This window comes from Ananas comosus, linkage group 1, assembly GCF_001540865.1.
Source record: "Ananas comosus cultivar F153 linkage group 1, ASM154086v1, whole genome shotgun sequence".
In the NCBI taxonomy this organism is placed as follows: Eukaryota; Viridiplantae; Streptophyta; class Magnoliopsida; order Poales; family Bromeliaceae; genus Ananas; species Ananas comosus.
In genome coordinates this window covers 11,141,504-11,163,462 of record NC_033621.1, presented here as the reverse complement: position 1 = coordinate 11,163,462, position 21,959 = coordinate 11,141,504, and the positions used below count along the sequence as shown (strand labels likewise).

The window sequence follows — 21,959 nt, the reverse complement described above, 5'->3', positions numbered from 1 at the left end:
TATTTTGTCGGCAACAAACCCTCAACCCTATTTTAGCAGTCTGTTGGTTCAAGATCCTGATATCTTTGTGGAAAGATCTACTTTGAGCGTTTTTTTTTTTTTTTTTTTTTTTTTTTTTTAACCTCAGCTGATGTTGTTTTTTCTTGAGGCCTTCGTTGCCTCACCTCTATAGCCAAATTTATTCATTCAATGAATAAAACAGGTAGCGTGCTAGTTATTCTCCAAAAAATAATTCTCAGCTCATCTGCATTGATCACCCCAAAAATGTATAATATACAGATAAATAAATAAGTACAATTCTCTCTCTCTCTCTCTCTCTCTCTCTCTCTCTTGGCAGCTCTCTTTTTCTCTCTCTAGACCATGCTATTACTCTATATATATGTATCTTCTCCGGCCTCCAAGCAACACACAGGCATATACAAATTCACAGCTCTCTCTCTTGCTCACTCTACATTCCTCCTCTCTCTCTCTCTCTCTAGAATATATACACATATATTATATTTTTTGATATAATATTATTAAAATCAAAAATGAATTGTAAGCAGCTGCTGCTGTCCAAGAAAGCTGCATGCAACGCCCACGGAGAGGACTCCTCATACTTTCTGGGGTGGCAAGAGTATGAGAAGAACCCCTATCACCCAATCACCAACCCTCATGGCATCATCCAAATGGGTCTTGCTGAGAACCAGGTCTTTTTTTTTTTTTTGGTTCCTTTTCTTAATTTTTTTTGTCACAGAGCAGATGCATTAAATCTAGTCAGAGTTATAATTTTCTCTCTCTCTCGTTTATTATAAAGCATATGTATTAAATTTAGTCAAAACTAATAGTAACAGGATAGAGTAGATATGTTAAAATCTAATCAAAGGTAACTAATTAGTGAAGAATGACTCGTTTCAATAGTTTCTCTCTCTCTCTCTCTCTCTCTCTCTCTCTCATTATAGTCTAATTAGTGAAGAGTGATTAGTTTCAGTAAACATACTCTCTCTCTCTCTCTCTCTCTCTCTCTCTCTCTCTCATATTATAGAGTAGACATATTAAATTTAGTGAAAACTAGTTGGTGAAGAGTAAATAAACTGTCTTTTTTTAATTTTACAGAGCAAATGTATTAAATCTAACCACAACTAGCTAGTTAGTGAAGAGTGACTAGCTAGTTTCAATAAACTCTCTCTCGCTCTCTCTCAAGTTTTGGTTCACTGATAATGCCTCTCCAATGTGATGTAAAATGCTCTCATTTACATTTGCTTCATCTCTTCATGATTGAATGTTCTTCATGCACGCAGCTCTCGTTCGATCTGATCGAGTCGTGGCTTGCGAGGAACCCCGACTCCACCGCGTTCAAGAGCGAGGGTGTTTCTGTGTTCCGCGAGCTCGCTCTGTTCCAGGACTATCACGGCTTGCCCGCTTTCAAACATGTAATTTCTCCTCTCGGTTATATGTATAGCGAAAAAAAAAAACAAACAAACAAAGAGAGAGAGTGATGAAAGAAGAAGAAGAAGATCGTATTAACGAATATGAATCGCAGGCTATGGCGGAGTTCATGGAAGAGCTGAGAGGAAACAAAGTGGCATTCGATCCTCGCAAGCTTGTACTCACTGCGGGCTCTACTTCCGCAAATGAGATTCTCATTTTCTGCCTCGGCGAACCTGGCGACGCGTTCCTCGTTCCAACTCCTTACTACCCTGGGTAAGTACTATACATTTTCACTCCTATATATATTAATATGCTCTTCTTGTACGTTTTTCCCATGTATACTAAATATGCTGTTTAACTTGCAGGTTTGATAGGGATCTCAAATGGCGGACCGGTGCGGAGATCATACCGATCCACTGCTCGAGCTCGAACGGGTTTCGGATCACCAAGCCCGCGCTCGAAGAGGCTTATCATCAAGCTCAGCAGCAGAAGCTAAGAGTGAAGGGAGTGTTGGTCACCAACCCCTCGAACCCTTTGGGCACCACATTGGCTCACCGTGAGCTAGAAACCCTAATCGACTTCATTGTGGCCAAGGGCATCCATCTGATCAGCGATGAGATATACTCTGGCACCAACTTCGACTCTCCGGGCTTCATAAGTGTCGCTGAGGCGATAACCGAACGAGGCAAAGAGGTGGCGGACCGTGTACACATCGTGTATAGCTTATCGAAGGACCTCGGCCTACCAGGCTTTCGCGTTGGTGCGATACACTCCCAAAATGAGGCGGTGGTCTCCACGGCGACCAAGATGTCGAGCTTTGGGCTCATCTCCTCTCAAACTCAGTACTTCTTGTCCTTGTTGCTCTCCGACAAGGAGTTCACAGCGAACTACATAGCGGAGAACAAGAAGCGGCTTAGAGAGCGGCAAAAGCGGCTCACCGAAGCGCTGCGGACGATCGGAATAAGCTGTTTGGAGAGCAATGCAGGGTTGTTTTGTTGGGTGGACATGAGGCACTTACTTAAGACTAAGACACCTGAAGGAGAGATGGAGCTGTGGAAAAGGATAGTGCATGATGTGGGACTAAACATTTCTCCGGGCTCTTCGTGCCACTGCAACGAGCCCGGGTGGTTTAGGGTTTGCTTCGCGAACATGTCGGAGGAAACCCTAGATATCTCCATGGAAAGGTTGAAGAGCTTCGTTTTATCCAGCGACGGCCGAGGCAAGATTGGAAGAGGGCCAAGAAGGCTAATCAAGTGGGTGCGCGCAATATCGGCGTTCGATCGCCGATCGGAGAGATAGGGTCAGTTTGTGTACGTGCAAGGTCTCAAAACACTTTGTTACTTAGGCTGTGTTAATTTTTAGTTATTATAAGAAAGATGTTAAACACGTATTTTTCTCTTTTGTTACTTCTTTTTCTTTTTGTTTTTACTTGGTGCATGTTGATGAGGTGCATGCCCAAGTTTTCATGTACGTGGGAGAGGAAGGACGCTTTTTTCTTTTTTTTTTTTTCTTTTTCTCTGTTGTGTCTTTCACTGAGGGTTTCAGTTGTAATTTTTCTCAAGTATGACTTGGAATGAGTATTGTTGAAGTCATTGTTCAAAGTCAAAACAAAGTGTGAACATTACATAACTATAATAATATATACATATATAGATAGATGTTTATCTACTCAGTTCATTAATTAGATGGTACGTATAAGATAATATATATATAATTAATTAAACACTGCCATGGTTAGTTTTCTACTAGGTTTGCCATAATTAATTACTTAATTGATTATAAGAAGATATGATTTAAGTGATGTACAGTTAATTAACATCTTGATGATCATCACTTCCACCATATATATGCATGATTGTGTGAGAACAAAGCATGAGGTAGAGTCAACCCCACCACTGTTTATTGTATATACTACTACTAGTCTTAGTGGTCCAGGTGATGACTGGGGAAGTGATCACCATTTGTATATATGTTTACTTTGTCATTTACTACAAGTCCACAACACAAGTTCACAAAGCCCTAATCCATTTATAACTGGGTTGACTTTTTGCTGAGAGAGACACAGTAAACATTAATTTATTAAGATTATTTCTGAATGATAAAAAACTTACAGAAGTAATTACCTGAATTATGAACTATTTAGAATTTACTATTCAAAATTTTAATTTATTTGATTTAAGCCATTTAATAATATGTTAACGTCAAAAAAAGATAATTACTTTTTAAATGAATTTATAGTTGGGAGAATGGTACAAAGTATACTAATTACTAAATATAAAAAAATAAGCAACACATTCAAATTTTGAAGTCACAATGTTGCTAACTGACTCTGTTCAAACAAATTGAAAGGTTTGATGATAAAATCAAACTTTTGAAATATTGGATAGCAAAATCAAAACGATTCATAGTTCAGAGCTTAATGGACTCTATTATGATTTCGAAAAATTACAAAATTTATTTTTTAGAAGTTTCAAATACTCTTAAATTATATTTAACGAAATGGATCGTCGATTCAGAAGCTCTATCATCAAAAATAACTTATGAGTACGAAGGGCTCTATACTCATAAGAGTATAGTAGCCCTACTCTATATATATATATGAATTGTACTTCTATGCTTTTAAAAGTGCCAAATTATTGGTGCTTGTAGATTTTTGGTTATTGGATTAAGGGATGTGCGGTTAGAATGATATGGGACCCCAGGGTTGAGTGGGTGGTTAATTGAATAGTTTGCTCTAACGGATGGAAATGATCAAAGAGATAGATCTAACGGTAAAAAATTTACAAGCACCAAATGCTTGGTGCTTTTACAAGCACCATAGCCATATATATATATATATATATAGAGAGAGAGAGAGAGAGAGAGAGAGAGAGAGAGAGAGAGAGAGGCTTATATACTATCGGTAGTACGGAGGCTTCCGTGCAACCAAATTGTTTGCAATGATGTAGCTTCCAAATCGATGATTAGCTCCGTTAGACTTGATCTATCCTATTAAAAATATTTGAAAATTAAATTTCGTAATTTTTCGACATTATTTACCTATCAAATGATTAATCTAAAAATGAACGGCTGAAAATAAAAATATCATAAAAAATGACGATAAAATACTTGAATTTAAGATCAGACATACTGATCTTACTCTAAATAGCGAAAAGAATTTTCTATAAAAATTTTATCAGATTTGAATTATTTTACACTACTGTTAAATTCACAAACGCATCGCATCGACCATTAAAATTGTTAATTTTGAGACCTTTTAATTACTAGCCAAATGATGCTACCACGTTTTCCGCCATTAAATCTACCCCCTTGACCTCTGATTTGTTGACAATTTAGATCATACTATTTTACTTACCACTCACTAAACCCTAGGGGTCACTATTATCCTAGCTGCACATCCCTTCATCCAAAGACCAAAACCTAATATCCAATGACTTGATTCTATAAATAATTAATGTTCTAACCTAGTGTGTGTGTGTGTGTGTGTGTAGAATAAGGGATGTGTTTTTGCATTTTTCAACTGGAATAGCGAAAATATATCGTAATCAACTCATTACGAAATATACATATATATAAAATAAAAAGATGTGTTTCTGTATTTTTCGGTAGAAATCGTAAAAATATATCACAATCGACTCATTAAAAAATATAGAATACTATATTACATACAGAAGCAAACAAGCTATTTTTTCGAATTCATGTAATGCATTCTTTCTGGAATTCCAAACAGAGACTTTGACCTCGGTATCAAGCATATATACCTTTAGGTATCGTTTGGTTCGGGGATAAGGAAAAAGTGGCTATTCCAGGAATAGGTATAAATTGAGGTATAAGCGAGGATTAGATCAATTTTGCGTTTGGATGAAAATTGGGTTATTCCTGGAATAAAAAAAATAGCGTTTGGTTAGGTAAGATGGAATAAGAAAGATAATGGGTTTTGTAAATAAAAAATAATGATATTATCCACTTATTATATTTGAATTTGAATTTTTAAATTTTTAAATTTATATTTCTAAATTTAAAATTTTAACTTTGAAATTTAAAATCTCAAATTTTAAATTCAAAATTTTAAATTTTAAATTTCAAACTTTAAATTTAAGATCATATTTAAATTTAAAAAATATAAAATATCAAATTTTAAATTTCAAAAATTTAAAATATCAAAATTTAAATTTAAAATTTATAATTTATAATTTAAATTTTAAACTTTAATTTTGAGATTATAAATTATAAATTTTAAAAATTTAAATTTTTAATTTTTAAAATTTTAAAATAAGAATAGTGGTGGGAACAATTAATAAAAATAATTTATTATAATAAATTTATAAATTTTTTAAAAATTCTACTTAAATTTAAATTTAATAAAAAGAATTTATTATAATATTTAAATATAATTTATTATAAATTTTATTATAATATTTAAATATAAATAATATGTATTAATATAGTATAATTAATAATTTTATAATAAAAATAATGTATTATAATATATAACATATTATATTTATATAATTTAGTTTAATTCAATTTATAAGTTTAATTAAGTTTGAAATTAAGCATTGGAATAGCACTATTCCACCAAAATGGTGGAATAGCAAATTCCTTGCTATTCCGGGATAACCGAGAATAGCAAGGTTTGACCGGGATAAAATATTCCGGCCAAATTTCACCCCGTTTGGTGGAATAGCGGGAATAACTTTCGTTATCCCCGCTTATCCCGCGATCCAAACGGGGCCTATGTTATTGCTCCCTTAAGAGAAACATATCACCGACCCCTTACCATGATCATTTATTACTTTAGTGTAATCTACTGTCACAATTAATTATATTAGACCTACCTAACAATTGTATATACATACATGGTAAATTACACCTAATTTGTTGCAATTTTGACTTGAGCTTTCATTACTATCAAGTTTCACAACCCAACTTAATTGGCTAAATATTGACGCATCGCTGTATAAAACTGATGTATTGTTAGATGTGCCTCAAAATTTAGCTATCGACTTAGATTTTGGGCCTCCGATTTGTTGACAATTTCGGTGTTGTAAATTTGAAAAAGAGTTCGTGAAAAAAAACTAGATGTCTATAATGGGTAACGGAGGGCTTGGATCCAGAACCCGTTAAGAAATCTCTTTCTTCTTTTTGCTCTAGACGCAATACAGAGTATAGTATTCAAAACTTCGTACTCTTTTTTTTAAGTAGTGAAATTCTCTCTTCCTTCGCCTATAATTTTTTCTCTACAAAGGATTTTCTACGTAAATCTTTATGCCTCATTTTATTTTCTGTTTGTGGTTTTTCTTTTTTCGCGTTTGTTATATTTCGTTTCTATTTGTGCGCTAATCACAATATTACTACATCACTTCCACATTAATGATAAGCCAATATTTAGTCAACTAAATTATATATATATATATATATATATATTATATATAGTATATTCATGTAGTAAAAATATGGCTCGTTTACTACCTTAGATCATGTCGAAAAGATTTTGAAATTTGAATTCTAAAACATTTCAAGTGTATAGTCATGTTCACGGACCGATTCGTTCAATTGGAAGCTCTATCATGAAAACAAATAATAAGTAAAACGCTCGTTACTATCCGATCAGTATTAGCCTCAACTATTATATATATATAATATTATATATATATATATATATATATATATATAAAGAATTGTTGTAATTATACTCTTTGAGTGAAAGTAACCTTAATTTATACTAATCAAAAAAAGCATGCAACTAGACCTAGCTGATAATCTTCTAAATTATAAAAGTAGATCCTTTGTGGGCCGCCGCGGCGGGAGCCGGATATCGAACAGCAAAATTTCCGCGTGTCGGCGGAGATTACCGCCGACGAAAGTTGTCATTGGAGTACTTAACCATTTATTTTCGTCGCCGACTCCTTGATCACTAAGATAATGATGAAATGAATGACTAATGAAGCTTCTAAGATCTTCACTTAATCTCCACTCTCGAGAACGCGCTTTCTCCTTTTCCTTCATATTTAATCCAATTATATTATTGCTCTATAAAGAAATATAATTCTGTACAAGTACAACTTATTGTTCCTCATAAATATGCAGCACGATCGCTAACACCGTCATAAACTAAAATGATTTAGACACTTCTAATTATGATTTTATGTATTAATTATTTAGTAATCAACTTGGAGGTACTGTGATTGATACATTAATTATATTATATATATGTTTATGTATTTGCTCAATATCCCACAGGATTGATCAGGACTTTTAAATATTAATTATTTATTTTCATTATAAAATGGGTTGTCCCCACACTATCAAAAAAGAGATCTTAAATTAACTTTTTCAATATTGTATATAATTAGTTAGCAGGATCAAAGTTGGTCCCTCTATTGGTTGGGCGAATTAAGCTGATTAATAATTAGAGGCCATTTATAATTGGACCCAAAATTGCTAATTAGAAAACAAGAAAAAAAAAAACAAAAGTGGTATGATCATCAACTATCAATGATTATCCATTCTCTTCCAGTGTCATAATGACAAAAAATTAGAGAGAACGAAAATCTTAAAGGTTTGCTTGGATGCGGAAAAAAGTTTTTTTTTGTGTTTTGTTTATTTCTTTTGGAAATAAACTTAACTGAAAATGTGAAGTAATTACATTTCGAATTTGAAAACTCAGATACCAACCACCAAAATCTTTGCCACGTGCGCTAACAACTAGGCTTCATACTTGCATGTCAGAAAAAATTATCCAATGACTACTTATATGACATAAATACTTTTTTGTTTTGTTGCAAGCTAGTTAGGAGTATGATTTTCTAGTCTTTGAAATACCTTAATGTTTATAATTTGATAGAATATCATATTTTATCTATGAAGTGATTTAGTCATTCAGTGTCAAGTATGAAAAATTCATATTGTGATCGGAAGCGTTAAATGTGGTCAAAGATCTAGAATGGGATAGCATATTCGATCGCTATGTCAGTTTTTTAGAATAAAATAAATCATGTTGCGATGCTATGCTTCCCAGGGAATTACCTATCCTTGAACTACTTTGGCTCTGTCACACTTCACCTCTTAACCTCATAGACTTAAATACCACCCAATATGCTATAACTAGGTTAAAAAACTCATAAATACCAAGCAATGTGAAATGTCTCGCTACTCTTATTCGACCTTGTGTGAAGCCGTGTTTCATCCACAACAGTCGTCAGCAAGGGAGATGTGCTATGCTTTCTATAAAACCCAGACTTAATTGACACTCATCTTACACTTCAAGTTGGTGATTAACTTTGATACCAACTATGATGACCCACTTCTTAGAGAGTTACCCATTATATAATTACTCTAGCCCTAGCATGCTTAATCCTCTTAACCTCTTGGGTATAGCCACGGCCTAAAATGCTATAATCATATTAGGAAGTTTATCCCTAGTATATCTTATTTGGAATAGGACTATTCCAAATTCTGAAGATGTCACATTCTCTCCCTTATTTAAGTCTTGAATATTCTCATCAGACTCAAGTATACTCACAAACACCAAGCAATGTAAAACTTATCTTGCTAACCTAAATCCAACTTTTGGAGAGTTACACTCTATCCACAACAGTTGCCAATCGGGGAACCATGCTTTACTTATTGTCTAACCTTGGCTCGGCTGAGAATCACTTATATTGCTGACTAGTGATTGATTTTGATACCAACTATGATATTCCACTTTCTAAGGGTCGTCCATCTTAAACCTACTCTAGTCCTAGCTTGCTTAATCCTCTAAACCTTTTATACCTAACCATCTCCCAAATGCTATAACCAGTTTAAAAAACTCACAAACGATATGAGATTTATCTTGCTAGGCTTAGCCAACCTTATGAGGAGCCACACTCGACCAATATAGTCGTCAATCGGAAAACCACGCTCTACCCGCTGTATAATCCTAGCTCAATTGAGACTCTTTATATTTCTGGGTAGTGATTGGATCTGCTACTAACTATTATACCCTGCTTTCCAATACGTCACCTATCCTATAATTACTTTAGCTTTAGCACATTTAATCATCTTAATCTCTTGGGCCTAATTAACTGCCACCCAGTATGCTTTAGCTAGGTTAAGAAACTCACTCGCACTAGACACGCTCTGCGCGCTGCATGACCCAAACTCAGCTGAGAATCATTTTATTTTTTTGGCCAGTTATTGGTTCTGATATCAATGTGATGCCTCGCTTTCCAGGGAGTCACCTATTATAGAGCTACTTTAACTATAGCACACTTAACCCTCTTAACATTTGGATGTAGCCACCGACTAAACTAATATAGCAGATTAAGAAGTTTAACGATGATATATCTTAATTCAAATAAGACTATTCTAAATTATAGAGGTGGTAGACATCTCTTAAGTGAAATTTGCTACACTACTAAATTATAGATAAAGAGCAAAAATTTATTTTCTGCCTTCCAATTATACAAGATAATTTTCATACACAAAAATAATTCTGACGTGCAAATATTGCCTTAAAGACTGAATATGTTATTCGTTATGGATATATATTTGATCACCTTCTCATCTAATGAATACTAAATATTTTTTTAAGTAAATCAAAATGATATATAAAATAAGATGTTTATACATTCAAACAGTACCTAAATCTAATGTGATGATTTGGACTGAGACGAACAACGAAAAACAAAACTAAAAGAAAATAAAAAAGCTCACTCAATTGTAAGTCACTTCTTAAATAGAAATAAAATTTAATAAATGGTTGCATGAATTAATGTAGAAACAAGATTTTAAACCATAATAATGCAAACTTTATTTGTGATGAAACTTTGGAAGATCACCACAGGCATACATAGGTAACATATATAGCCTCAACCAGCATATAGGCTTGATAGATTCCATACAATTTTTTTTTTTTTTTTAAAAAAAAGTTCATAAAATTTGATTATGGGTATTCAATTTTTNAAGCCTATATGCTGGTTGAGGCTATATATGTTACCTATGTATGCCTGTGGTGATCTTCCAAAGTTTCATCACAAATAAAGTTTGCATTATTATGGGTATTCAATTTTTTTTAATCTTATACAATAATTTATTAAAATTATAGAATTTAAGAAATAAACCTTAAAAAAAAAAAAAACAAAGGAAAGAGAAAATAAAAATAAAAGGGAACAGGCAATGGCCCAGGTTATGGAGTAGCAGGGGGCATGCAGGAGCCATGCTGGGATGGGGTTTCGAAGAAAATGGCCCGGCACGATATGACCCGCTTTGCCGACTATGTTGTGCCGGTACGGCCCGCGACCCAGTCCCATACTTGAAAAGAAGACACCGCTGTCTCCGGACTGTCCTTTTTACATCTCTAGTGATCTTAACCTATTTCCACTACAACATAATTAGGTTATAGGGACACATGTTTGGGACACTTTTGAGTAAGTGTCCCATTTATGCTAAAACTTAAAAAAATATTTACTAATGCCTAAATATAAACCCCAATCCAACCAAAAATAAAAGATTACTCTACTCAACCCACCACACCCAGTCCATTTGGCCCGATTACAAACAGAAAAAAAATAAAAATAAAAATTAATTACCATATTTTCTTCTCTCTTCACTCAATCCACTGAAATTCTAGACGAAGATCCTTTCCTGTCGTCCTTCTCTGCCACCGCAGCCAACGAGATAGAGTTTCGGCGGTTGCTAAATGCTTAAATAAGTGTTGGTAAATTAGCAGCACTCTTTTAGGTTATAGCGACACTCTTTAACTGTCACTATATACCTAGCGACCCCACATATAGCAACACTTTTTAAAAGTGTCGGTAATTTTAGCTAGCAGCATTTTTTTGACATGTACCTATATTTAAAAGTGTCGCTATAGACCGTTTTTGTTGTAGTGTTCTCTGAAGGTGAAAACATACAGAATTTATCAGAACTATTTTTGCCGACTATGTCGTGCCGGTATGGCTTGCGACCCAACCCAGTCCCATACCCGAAAAAGGAGCTATGCTCGCTTAATTTGCAGAGTTTTTTTTACACCTCTGGTGATCTTAACCTATTTCTCCGAAGGTTAAAAATGTACCGAACTTATTCGAACTGTGGACCATCTTGAGTCTGCTAACCTAGAGTTTCAAAATTTTGATTTTACTGCCCTATTTTGGAATTTTTGTTTGATTTGAGTCTGTTAGTAATATTTTGACGTTAAAATTTAAACTAATTGCTTACTTTTATGAATTTATAGTTATGAGAATTGTATAAAATACATATATATTTAAATTTTGGAATGAAAGTAACGTTAACTGACTAAAATCAAATAAATTAAAATGTTCAATAGTAAAATCAAAATTTTGAAAGACTAAATAGCCAACTCAAAATAGTTCATAGTTCAGATAAGTTTATTATATTTTTACTTTCTTTGAAAGCTTAAATAGTTGACGAATGTTATAAATATATTATTTATTTAGCTGGAGAGTACCAAATTACTAATAATATTACTAAATAGTTAAATTCATTTACTATTTGCACTGAGAGAGAGGTACAATAAACCAAATCAGCATTGAATGGCTAGATTTTGTCCAAATCTAACTAATAAACTTGATAAATAAATAAAAAATGGCTCTTTTTAGTGACAACATTGCATGTACATTATAGATGGATTATAATTATATAGGGTCTATGCTTTTCTAGTTAACCTAATTCAATCGTTGATCCTGTTAGATACCTAGAAATATAGTAAGGGGTTGGATTTCTTGGGGAGTTAACTGGTTTACATGCATACTATTGCGAATATTTGATATGATAACTACACTAGAGGAGAAAAGAGTTGATTTAAACTATTTGAATAAAACCAATGGTTTAACTTAAGCTATTAAGTTAATGAGTTCCAATAGAGAGGTATATCCTTGGATCATATGTGTTGGAAAAGTTACTGCTAACCATTAATTTTAATAAAAGCTTGAAATGTTAGAAAGATGCAATCAATTTTAAAGCTCAAGCTACAAGAAAGATCCAATCAATTTACTTAAAGTATACGTACACAATGTTCACGGATCTCGATTGTGGCTTGGCTGAACTAGTCTCCCCCCACTTCGAGCATGGCTCGCCCCAACAAAATCTCCCACCAGAGGGCAGGATGCTAGCTCCTTTAAATTAATAATCCCCTCCCCTTAGCACCTGCACAAACTTAGAGTATATAGGAAGCGAACCTGTAACCTCTAACTTTGGTGCCACTTGTCGGAACATTGTTGCTAACCATTAATTTTAAAAGTTTGAGCTATTAGGAAGATGCAATGAACTTAAAACGTAGAGACACAACATCCACGAATCTCGATTGTGATTCAGTTTAACCAGCCACCTAGCACTTTGGACATAACTTGACCCACCCAGATTTCTCACCATTCTAAATGTAACTTAGCCCAAATTGGCCTCTCGCCATAGAGCACGGGATACTGCACACAGTTGTGCCTTACCACCTAAGCTAAAATAATTTGATACATTAAACATTTAAATCAAATTTTGTTATACAAAAAATAGTTAACAAAAGTCGACAAAAATGACAGAGAATGACAACCAAGATTCATCAAAGATATAGGGGACCAAACTAACACCCAATGTGACCTGTAGTCTAATTCCATGCTTAGTATTTGACACTGCCATGTGGAGGGGGGGTTACCAATTCCCACAATGTTGGATGTTGCCCCATGTGAATAGCTCGCTGAGTGTATTAAATTTTTTCACATGTAGTTAGCTAGATAGAGAACGACAAACATATCTATATACATACAGAGAGAGTTGTTTATATATATAGAGAGAGTTCGGTTATGATGTTTATAAAAGTACAAAGCGCTTGTTGTTTATAAGTTTTTTCCCGTTAGATTCACTTCTTCGATCATTTTCATCTGTTAGATCGTATTGTTCAACCAACCGCCCATTCAATTCTAGAGAATCATTATCATCCTAATCGTACATCCCTTCATCCAAGAGCCGCCACCCATTTGTTTTCGATGATAGAGCCTCCAAATCGACAATCGACACCATTGAACATGATCTATACCATTTGAAGTGTTTAGAAACCAAATTTCAAATCTTTTCGACATCATTTGCCTAATAATCAAAGGGTTTCAAAATTTCAAATTTCGTTGCCACCCATTTCTTGTTTAACAGTATAAAGATATCCAAATCAATTGAATTTTTGTTAGAAAATTCTTTAAACTATTTAAAACAAAATCTATACTCTTGATCTTGACTACAAGACTTCTATCATCATTTTTTAAAGAATATTCATTTTCAGACGTTCATTTTTGAGTCCACTTAATTGATAAGAGAATAATATCGAAAATGTATGAAATTTGATTTCTAAACACTTCAAATGGTATAGATTATGTTCAACGGTGCCGATTGTCGATTTGGAGGCTCCATCATCGAAAACAAATGGGTGGCAACGAAGCCCGTTTGCTATCGATAGTATTCTAGCTCAACTATATATAAATATATATATAGCTAGACTGGTATACTATCGGTAGCACGTGCTACTAAGTTGTTTTCAATGATGCAGCTTCCAAATCGACGATCAGCTCCCTAAAACTTGATCTACACTATTGAAAGTATTTGGAAACTAAATTTCATAATTTTTCGGCATCATTTACCTATCGAGTAGTCTAAAAATAAACGGCTGAAAATAAAAATCTCATAAAAAATGATGATAAAAAACTTGAATTTAAAATCAGAGATATTGATCTTACTCTAAATAGTAAAAAAAAATTTCTATAAAAATTACATTATATTTGGATTGTTTTACACTGTTAAATTCACAAATGCGTCACATCTACCATTAAAATTATCAATTTTGAGACCTTTTGATCACTAGCCAAATGATGTCGTAAAATTATGAAATTTAGTTTCCAAATAATTTTAATAGTGTAAATCAAGTCTAATGGAGCCGATTATCGATTTGGAAGTCGCATCATTGAAAACAACTCGATAGCACAAAGGCCTCCGTGCTACCGATAGTATACCAGTCTAGCGCGCGCTCTCTCTCTCTCTCTCTATATATATATATATATATATATACTCTCTCTCTCTCTCTCTCTCTCTCTCTCTCTATATATATATATATATATATATACTCTCTCTCTATATATATATAAAAATATATATATGAGAGCTAAATCTAAACTAATTTAACCCTTTCATTTTGGTGAGGTCGCAGATCCAGTTCCATCTTTAATATTTAACAGATGAAATTCTTGCATTATATGAATTAGTTAAATTCTCATTTTTTAGCTCACCAATAAATTTCATGTGTCTTTCATGCATTTGAGTTGGAATGTTAATAATATATATTCATAGACTTGTTTCCTAGTTACTAGATTTATATGTTATGCGAATAGTAATATTATATGTTATAGTATATATTTCTGGACTTGTTTCCTATAAAATCGATCTTTTAGGTTGTAATATATATATTAACCTTTTATATAGAGAGAAAGAGAGAGAGAGAGAGTAATTGATTGTGGAGGCAGAGGCGGCGGCAACAGCGAGAGCCCACGAAAGGGCTTGAATGTCACCGAAAGGGCCGGCGCGGACCACGGCCAAGGACTCAGAACGATTTGGATTTGCTTGCAAATGAATGAAATGGAGATCACAAAATTTGGCTTTTGAAATTTCACAAAAGAGATGATGGATTTTGTGTCTCTTGATGGAGTAGCATGAGCACATGCATGGGGAGCTTTTGGTTTTGGTGTGTTCTCATGACTTAGTCGTAGGAAGCTAGAGATGTGTAATAAAGATATGCATGAGACAAAAAACAAAAGAAGCATTGGATGCTTACCTCTATATATGGTGCTATCCTTGGATTTGTTTGTCTACTATGAGGTGAACAAGCATTAGTGAAAAGGTTAACTTGAGGAAAATTATTTATTTATTTTTTGGGTGTATCTGGTCTAATAGACTTAAGCAAATCACTCAATGACATGCTTTTGTTTCCCCCCCCCAAAAAAAAAAGAAAAAAAAAAAAGAAAAGAGATTTTCAATCTGGTCTGAATTTTACAAAACTTCTAATAATTTGAATCCAACCCTGTAAATAGAATCATACAAAAACGACCGACAAGCTAAGTCACGTCAGAAATTTTAGATGTAGCAAGGTAGCATGCATGCTACCCGCTTCGTATTTTTTTTAGAAATAAACTTAGTTAAAAATGTAAATCAACTAGGATTCGAACTTGGCATCAAGTCCTTTACCACTTGCGCTAGAGACGGTCAGTACTAGTTATAATATATTAGATCTTTTAATGTGAGAATGTTAGATATATTAATGTGAGATTTTTAAATTATTTGTAAATTGACAGAATGTAAAGGCGATAAATATAATAAACCGACTTAATCATTTTCAAATCGGTAATCACTAGCCAGCCTCCAGGCTGTCATCCAAGTTGTCATTCCAAAAGAAAGGTGGGATTCTTCCAATAAGGCCTACGCATACAATTATTAACCCCTCCCCCTTTGGATTTGCTTGTCTACTATGAACAAGCATTACTACAAGGTTAATTTGAGAAAATTGTTTATTTATTTTTTGGATGTATGTAGTCTGATAGATTTAGTAAGTCACTCAATGGTATGCTTTTGTTTCCCCCAAAAAGTTAAAAAAAAAAAGGGAAAAAGAAAGAGATTTTAATTCAACTTGGTCTGGATTTTACAAAATTTCTAACAATTTGAACCCAACCCTATAAACAAAAATTATGCAAAAGCAGGCATGACCTACAGGCTAGGTCAAGCTACAAATTTTAGATGTAGCCACTAGTTATAATATATTAGATATATTAATTAATGTGAGATTTTTAAATTTCTTATAAATTAATAGAATGTAACGATGACAAATATAGTGAACCAACTTAATCATTTTTCAAATTGATAATCACTAGCCAGCCTTGCGGTTGTTAACCAAGTAGCCATTCTAAAAAAAAAGTGTGTTCTTTGAATAAGGCCTACGCATACAATTATTAACCCCTCCCCCCTTGGATTTGCTTGTATACTATGTGGAGAACAAGCTTCAATTAGTGACAAGGTTAATTTGAAGAAAATTGTTTATTTATTTTCTAGATGTACATAGCCCGATAGACTTAGCCAATCGCTCAATGGCACAATTCTATATCTTCGAAAAAGAGAGAAAAAAAAAAAGATATTTTTAATTTGATCTGAATTTTACAAAACTTCTAACAGTTTGAACCCAATCCTGCAAATGGAATCATGCAAAACGAGCAAGATCTACAGGCTAGATCAAGCCAGAAATTTTAGATGTAGCTATAAGTTATAATATGTTAGATATATTAATATGAGACTTTTGAATTACTTGTAAATTAACAGAATGTAAAGGGGACAAAGATAATGAACTAACTTAATCATCTTTAAACTAATAATCACTAGCCAATCTTGTGGTTGTTATCCAAGTTGTAATTCTAAAAATGTGGAGTTCTTCGAATAAGGCCTATGCAATTATTACAATTATGAGACTTTGAAATTACTTGAAGAGTTATGGAATGTAGGTGAATATAATGAATCAACTAACTATTTTTAAATTGACAATTACTAGACAGCTTTGGGGTTGTTTCATTCTAAGAAAAGTAGGGTTTTTGAAATAAGAGTCGCGCATATAATTATTAGCCCTAGCATCCAGGACTAAGAAGGATTTGGATTTGCTTGCAAATGAAACAGAGATCACAAATTTTGGCTTTTGAAATTTTACAAAAGAGATGATAGATTTTGTGTCTCTTGATGAAGTAGCATGAGCACATGAATGGGGGGCTTTTGGTGTTGGAGTGTTCTATTATGTAGTCATAGGTACAGATGTTTTATAGACATGAATGGCAAAATAAGCATGGGGTATTTTTACCTCATATGGTACTATCTAGGATTTGCTTGTCTACTATATGGAGAACAATTATTAGTGACAAGGTTTGAGGAAATTTGCTTATTTATTTTTCAGAAAACTTTAAATACCACCCATATAGTTTCACACTTTCTCATTTGAGTACCTTGAGATTTAAAGTATATCAATTTAGTATTATGTGGTTTTATTTTTTACTTTTTATTATCCATTTCACTATTTTTTTTCGTTAAATCTATGATAAAGTTAAAACTAAAGGGTACTAAAGTGAATATTTGATAAACCTAAGTAGGGTATCTGAATTTTTTTGTATATAATTTAATAAAATATTAATAGAGAAGTTGACAAAAAGAGAAAAATAAAACTACAGGATACAAACTTAATACACTTTAAACCACAGGGTACTAAAATGAGAAAGTGTAAAACCATGGAGGTGGTATTTGAAGTTTACCCTTTATTTTTTGGATGTACCTAGTCTTGTAGACTTAGCCAATCACTCAATGACATATTTTTGTTTCCCCCAAAAAGAGGGGGAAAAAAAGAAAAGAGATTTTCAACTTGATCTTAATTTTACAAAACTTCTATTAGTTTGAACCCAACCCTGCAAACAAAATCATGCAAAAACAGGCACTACCTATAGGCTAGGTCAAGCTAGAAATTTTAGATGTAGTTACTAGTTTTAATATATTAGATATATTAATGTGAGTTTTTAAATTATTTGTAACTTAACAGAATGTAAAGGTGACAAATAATTGATAATCACTAGCCATCCTTGAGGTTGTTATCCAAGTTGTGATTCTAAAAAAAAAGGGATTCTTGAAATAAGACCTACGCATACAATTATTAAGCATCCCCCACCATCTCCATTCTAGAAAAAAGGTGGGTTCTTCGAATAAGGCCTCCCATACAATTATTACAATTGTGAGATTTTGAAATTACTTCAAGATTTATGGAATATAAATGTGACGAATATGATAAATCAACTCAATAATTTTTAAATTGGCAATCACTAAATAGCCTAAAGGTTATTATCTAGGTTGTCATTCGAAAAAAAGTGGGGCTCCAGGAATAAAGGCCACGCATATAATTATTAGCCCTTGCACCACCACCACCACCACCACCACCACTGCCCCCCTCCCCTCCCTACTCCCACTTATGGAATATAAATGTGACGAATATGATAAACCAAGTCAATAATTTTTAAATTGGCAATCACTAAACAGCCTAAAGGTTATTATCTAGGTTGTCATTTGAAAAAAAGTGGGGCTCTTGGAATAAGGGCCACACATATAATTATTAGCCCTTACACCACCACCACCAGCACCCCCCTCCCCTCCCTACTCCCCACTTATAGAATATAAATGTGACGAATATAATAAACCAACTCAATAATTTTTTAAAATGACAATCAGTAGACAACCTAGGGGTTGTTATCTAGGTTGTCATTCGAAAAAGAGTGGGATTCTTCCCTCCCCCTCCTCCCCCCCAACTCCTACTTATGAATGACACCATTTTGTATCCACCAAAAAAAGAAAAAAAGAAAAGAGATTTTCAACTTGGTCGGAATTTTAAAAAACTTTTAAAAGTTTGAGCCAAAACCTGCACACTACAACAAAAACGGTCTATAGCGACACTTTTAAATGTAGGTACATGTAAAAAAAGTGCTGCTAACTAAAATTACCGACACTTTTAAAAAGTGTTGCTATATGTGGGGTCGCTAGGTATATAGTGACAGTTAAAAGTGTCGCTATAACCTAAAAGAGTGCTGCTAATTTATCAATACTTATTTAAGCATTTAGCAATCGCCGAAACTCTATCTCGTTAGCTACAACGGCGGAGGAGGACGACAGAAAAGGCTCTTCGTCTAGAATTTTAGTGAATTGAGTGAAGAGAGAAGAAAAGATGGTAAATGATTTTTCTTTTTTCTTTTCTTTTCTGTTTGTAATCGGGCCAAATGGACTGGATGTGGTAGGTTGAGTAGAGTAATCTTTTATTTTTGGTTGGATTGGGCTTTATATTTAGGCATTAGTAGATATTTTTTTAAGTTTTAGCATAAATGGGACACTTACTCAAAAGTGTCTCAAACATGTGTCCCTATAACCTAATTCTGTTGTAGTGGCAACAGAATCATGCAAAAATAAGCACGACCTATAGTCTAGGTCAAAGCTAGAAATTTTAGACTTAGCTACTAGTTATAATATGTTTGATATATTAATGTGAGATTTTTAAATTACTTGTAAATTAATAGAATGTAAAAGTGACAAATATAATGAACTAATTTAATCATTTTTAAACTGATAATCACTAGTCAGTCTTGAGGTTGTTATCCAAGTTGTCATTCTAAAAAAAAATGGGATTCTTCAAATAAGGCCTATGCATATAATTATTAAGCACCCCCACCACCCCCACTCTAAAAAGAGTGAGGTTCTTCGAATAAGGCCTCCTATATAATTATTACAATTGTGAGATTTGAAATTACTTGAAGATTTATGGAATGTAAATGCGACAAATATGATGAACCAACTTAATAATTTCTAAATAGACAGCCTAAGGATTGTTATTTAGGTCGTCTGCCAAAGAAAAGCGGGGTTCTTAGAATAAAGATCACGCATATAATTATTAGCCCACCCCCACCCCCACCCCACACCCCCACAGCAAATAGCGTATAGGGTTTAGGGTTTAGGGTTTATGATCTAGAGATTACGAAATTACTTGAAGCGATTTTTAGCTCAATAGAGTGTTTGGCAACTTTGTTTCGAAAATTAAATTATGATTTTCAGAATTAGTTTTATGATTTTGGAAGTCCAAAATCAGAAACGACTAAAACCTACTTCTTGAAATCTGATTCTAATTTTAGACTCAAATTTAAATTTTTATTTCTATTCTAGATTTAAGTTNTTAAATTTCAAATTTCAAATATAAATTTCAAATCTTTTAATTTTAAAATTCAAAGTTTAGTATTTAAATTTTAAAAATTAAATTAAAATTTAAATTAAATTTAAAATTTTTAAATTTAGAATTTAAATTTTGATTTAAAAATTTTAAAATTTAAAATTTAAAATTTTAAGTTTTAATTTTCAAATTACAAATTTTAATTATTTAAAATTAAAAATTTAAAGTTTTATATTTTAGTTTTGAGTTTTAATTTTTAAATTTTAAATATACAAAATAAAATTTTAATTTGAGATTAAAATTTAAATTTTAAGTTTTAAAAAATAATATTCAAATTTTTAATTTTGAACTTCAAATTTTGAATTTTGAATTTAAATTTGAAATTTGAAATTAAAATTTTAAATTTAGATTTAAAATTGCCATTCTAAATTTTAAATTTTAAATTTTAATTTTTAAATTTTAAAACTTCAAATTTCAAATTTATATTTAAATTAAAATATCAAATTTTTAAATTTTTTTGCAAAGTAAAATTTAAATTTAAAATTTGGAATTTGATTTAAAATTAAATTTCAAATTTTAAATTTAAATTTAAATTTTAAATTAAATTTATTATTTGCAAATATTAATTTTTTTTCCTAAACAGCTTTATAAAATAACTTAAAAGAATTACATTTTATCTAAACTCAACCAAATATTTTGTTGTTTTTAATCAAAACCAATTCTTTAAATTAAAATTAATTTTGCAAAAATTATTTTTTTAGAATTTAGGCTAAACAGGCCCTAAAAGTGACAAATAAGATGAACCACTCAGTCATTTTTAAATTAGCAATCACTAGCCAGCCTAGGAGCTGTTATCGAGATTGTCATTCTCAGGAAATTAAGTGGATTCTTAAAATAAGGTGCATACAATTTCTTAAAATAAGTGAAAAAAAAAGGTTGTTATCTAGCTAGGTTGCCATTCTAAAAGAAATATATGTTTTAAAGTAATAAAGTCCATCAAGTAGATATAAAATAAATTTATTTTTGATCTTAAATTTGAATTAATAATTAATTTTTTTTTATTAAACTAGATCAAAATTAAATTTTAAATTTTAAATAAAAAGTGAATTAAAATTTTAATACTTTTATTAGTTTAAAACATATATTTAAATTTTGGATTCGTCGTAATTCAAGAATATAGAAAAATATTCAATCTAATCTATATCTACACTATATGTAAATTTTATTAAAAAAAATAGAGGTGTATAATTATTGTCAGCAATAATAATTTAAATTTGAGGTACATATTTTTTTAATAGTGTATAATAAATAAATTTATTTTTTAAAATTTAAATTTTGTATTATAAACTTTTGAATAAATATGATGTAGAAATTTATATTAATTTGATATAGTTACTAAAATAATTCTTACGTGCATTTGCTCGTATACTCAACTACTATATACACAGAGAAAGAGAGAGAGCACAATTTATATTAATTTGAGATTGTTACTAAAATAATTGTTACCTGAATTTTTTTCCAACTACTCTTCTCTCTCTTACTCTAACCATCCATCAATTTTGATCGGTGGTTAGGATTAGAGAGAGAAGAGAAATTGAAAAGAAATTCAAGGAAAAAGAGAAATTGAGAAACCCAATTTCTCTTCAATTTTTTTTTTTCTCTCTCACCCTAATCACCCATCAAAATTGATGGATGTTAGAAAGTTAGGAGCACACTGGCGCTGCAGTACTTCTAATAGCACAATAGCCCTGCAATATATAGAGAGAGAGAATTATGCTACTATACTATAAATAGTACC

At 32.2% G+C, this 21,959-nt stretch overlaps 1 protein-coding gene across 1 annotated transcript; it reads left to right on the top strand.

The window, feature by feature from the left end:
• On the top strand, positions 1,342–2,793 carry LOC109720896 (1-aminocyclopropane-1-carboxylate synthase 9-like). Its single transcript, XM_020248248.1, has 3 exons — positions 1,342–1,412; positions 1,523–1,683; positions 1,776–2,793. Exons 2-3 carry the CDS (start codon positions 1,526–1,528, stop codon positions 2,707–2,709), a joined length of 1,092 nt encoding a protein of 363 aa, XP_020103837.1. The 5' UTR covers positions 1,342–1,412; positions 1,523–1,525; the 3' UTR covers positions 2,710–2,793.

Excerpts from the sequence above, each read along its gene's own strand:
- LOC109720896 (XM_020248248.1), top strand. The coding sequence starts at position 1,526 with ATGGCGGAGTTCATGGAAGAGCTGAGAGGAAACAAAGTGGCATTCGAT. Across the intron at positions 1,684-1,775 it reads CCAACTCCTTACTACCCTGG|GTTTGATAGGGATCTCAAAT; the intron begins GTAAGTACTATA and ends TTTAACTTGCAG.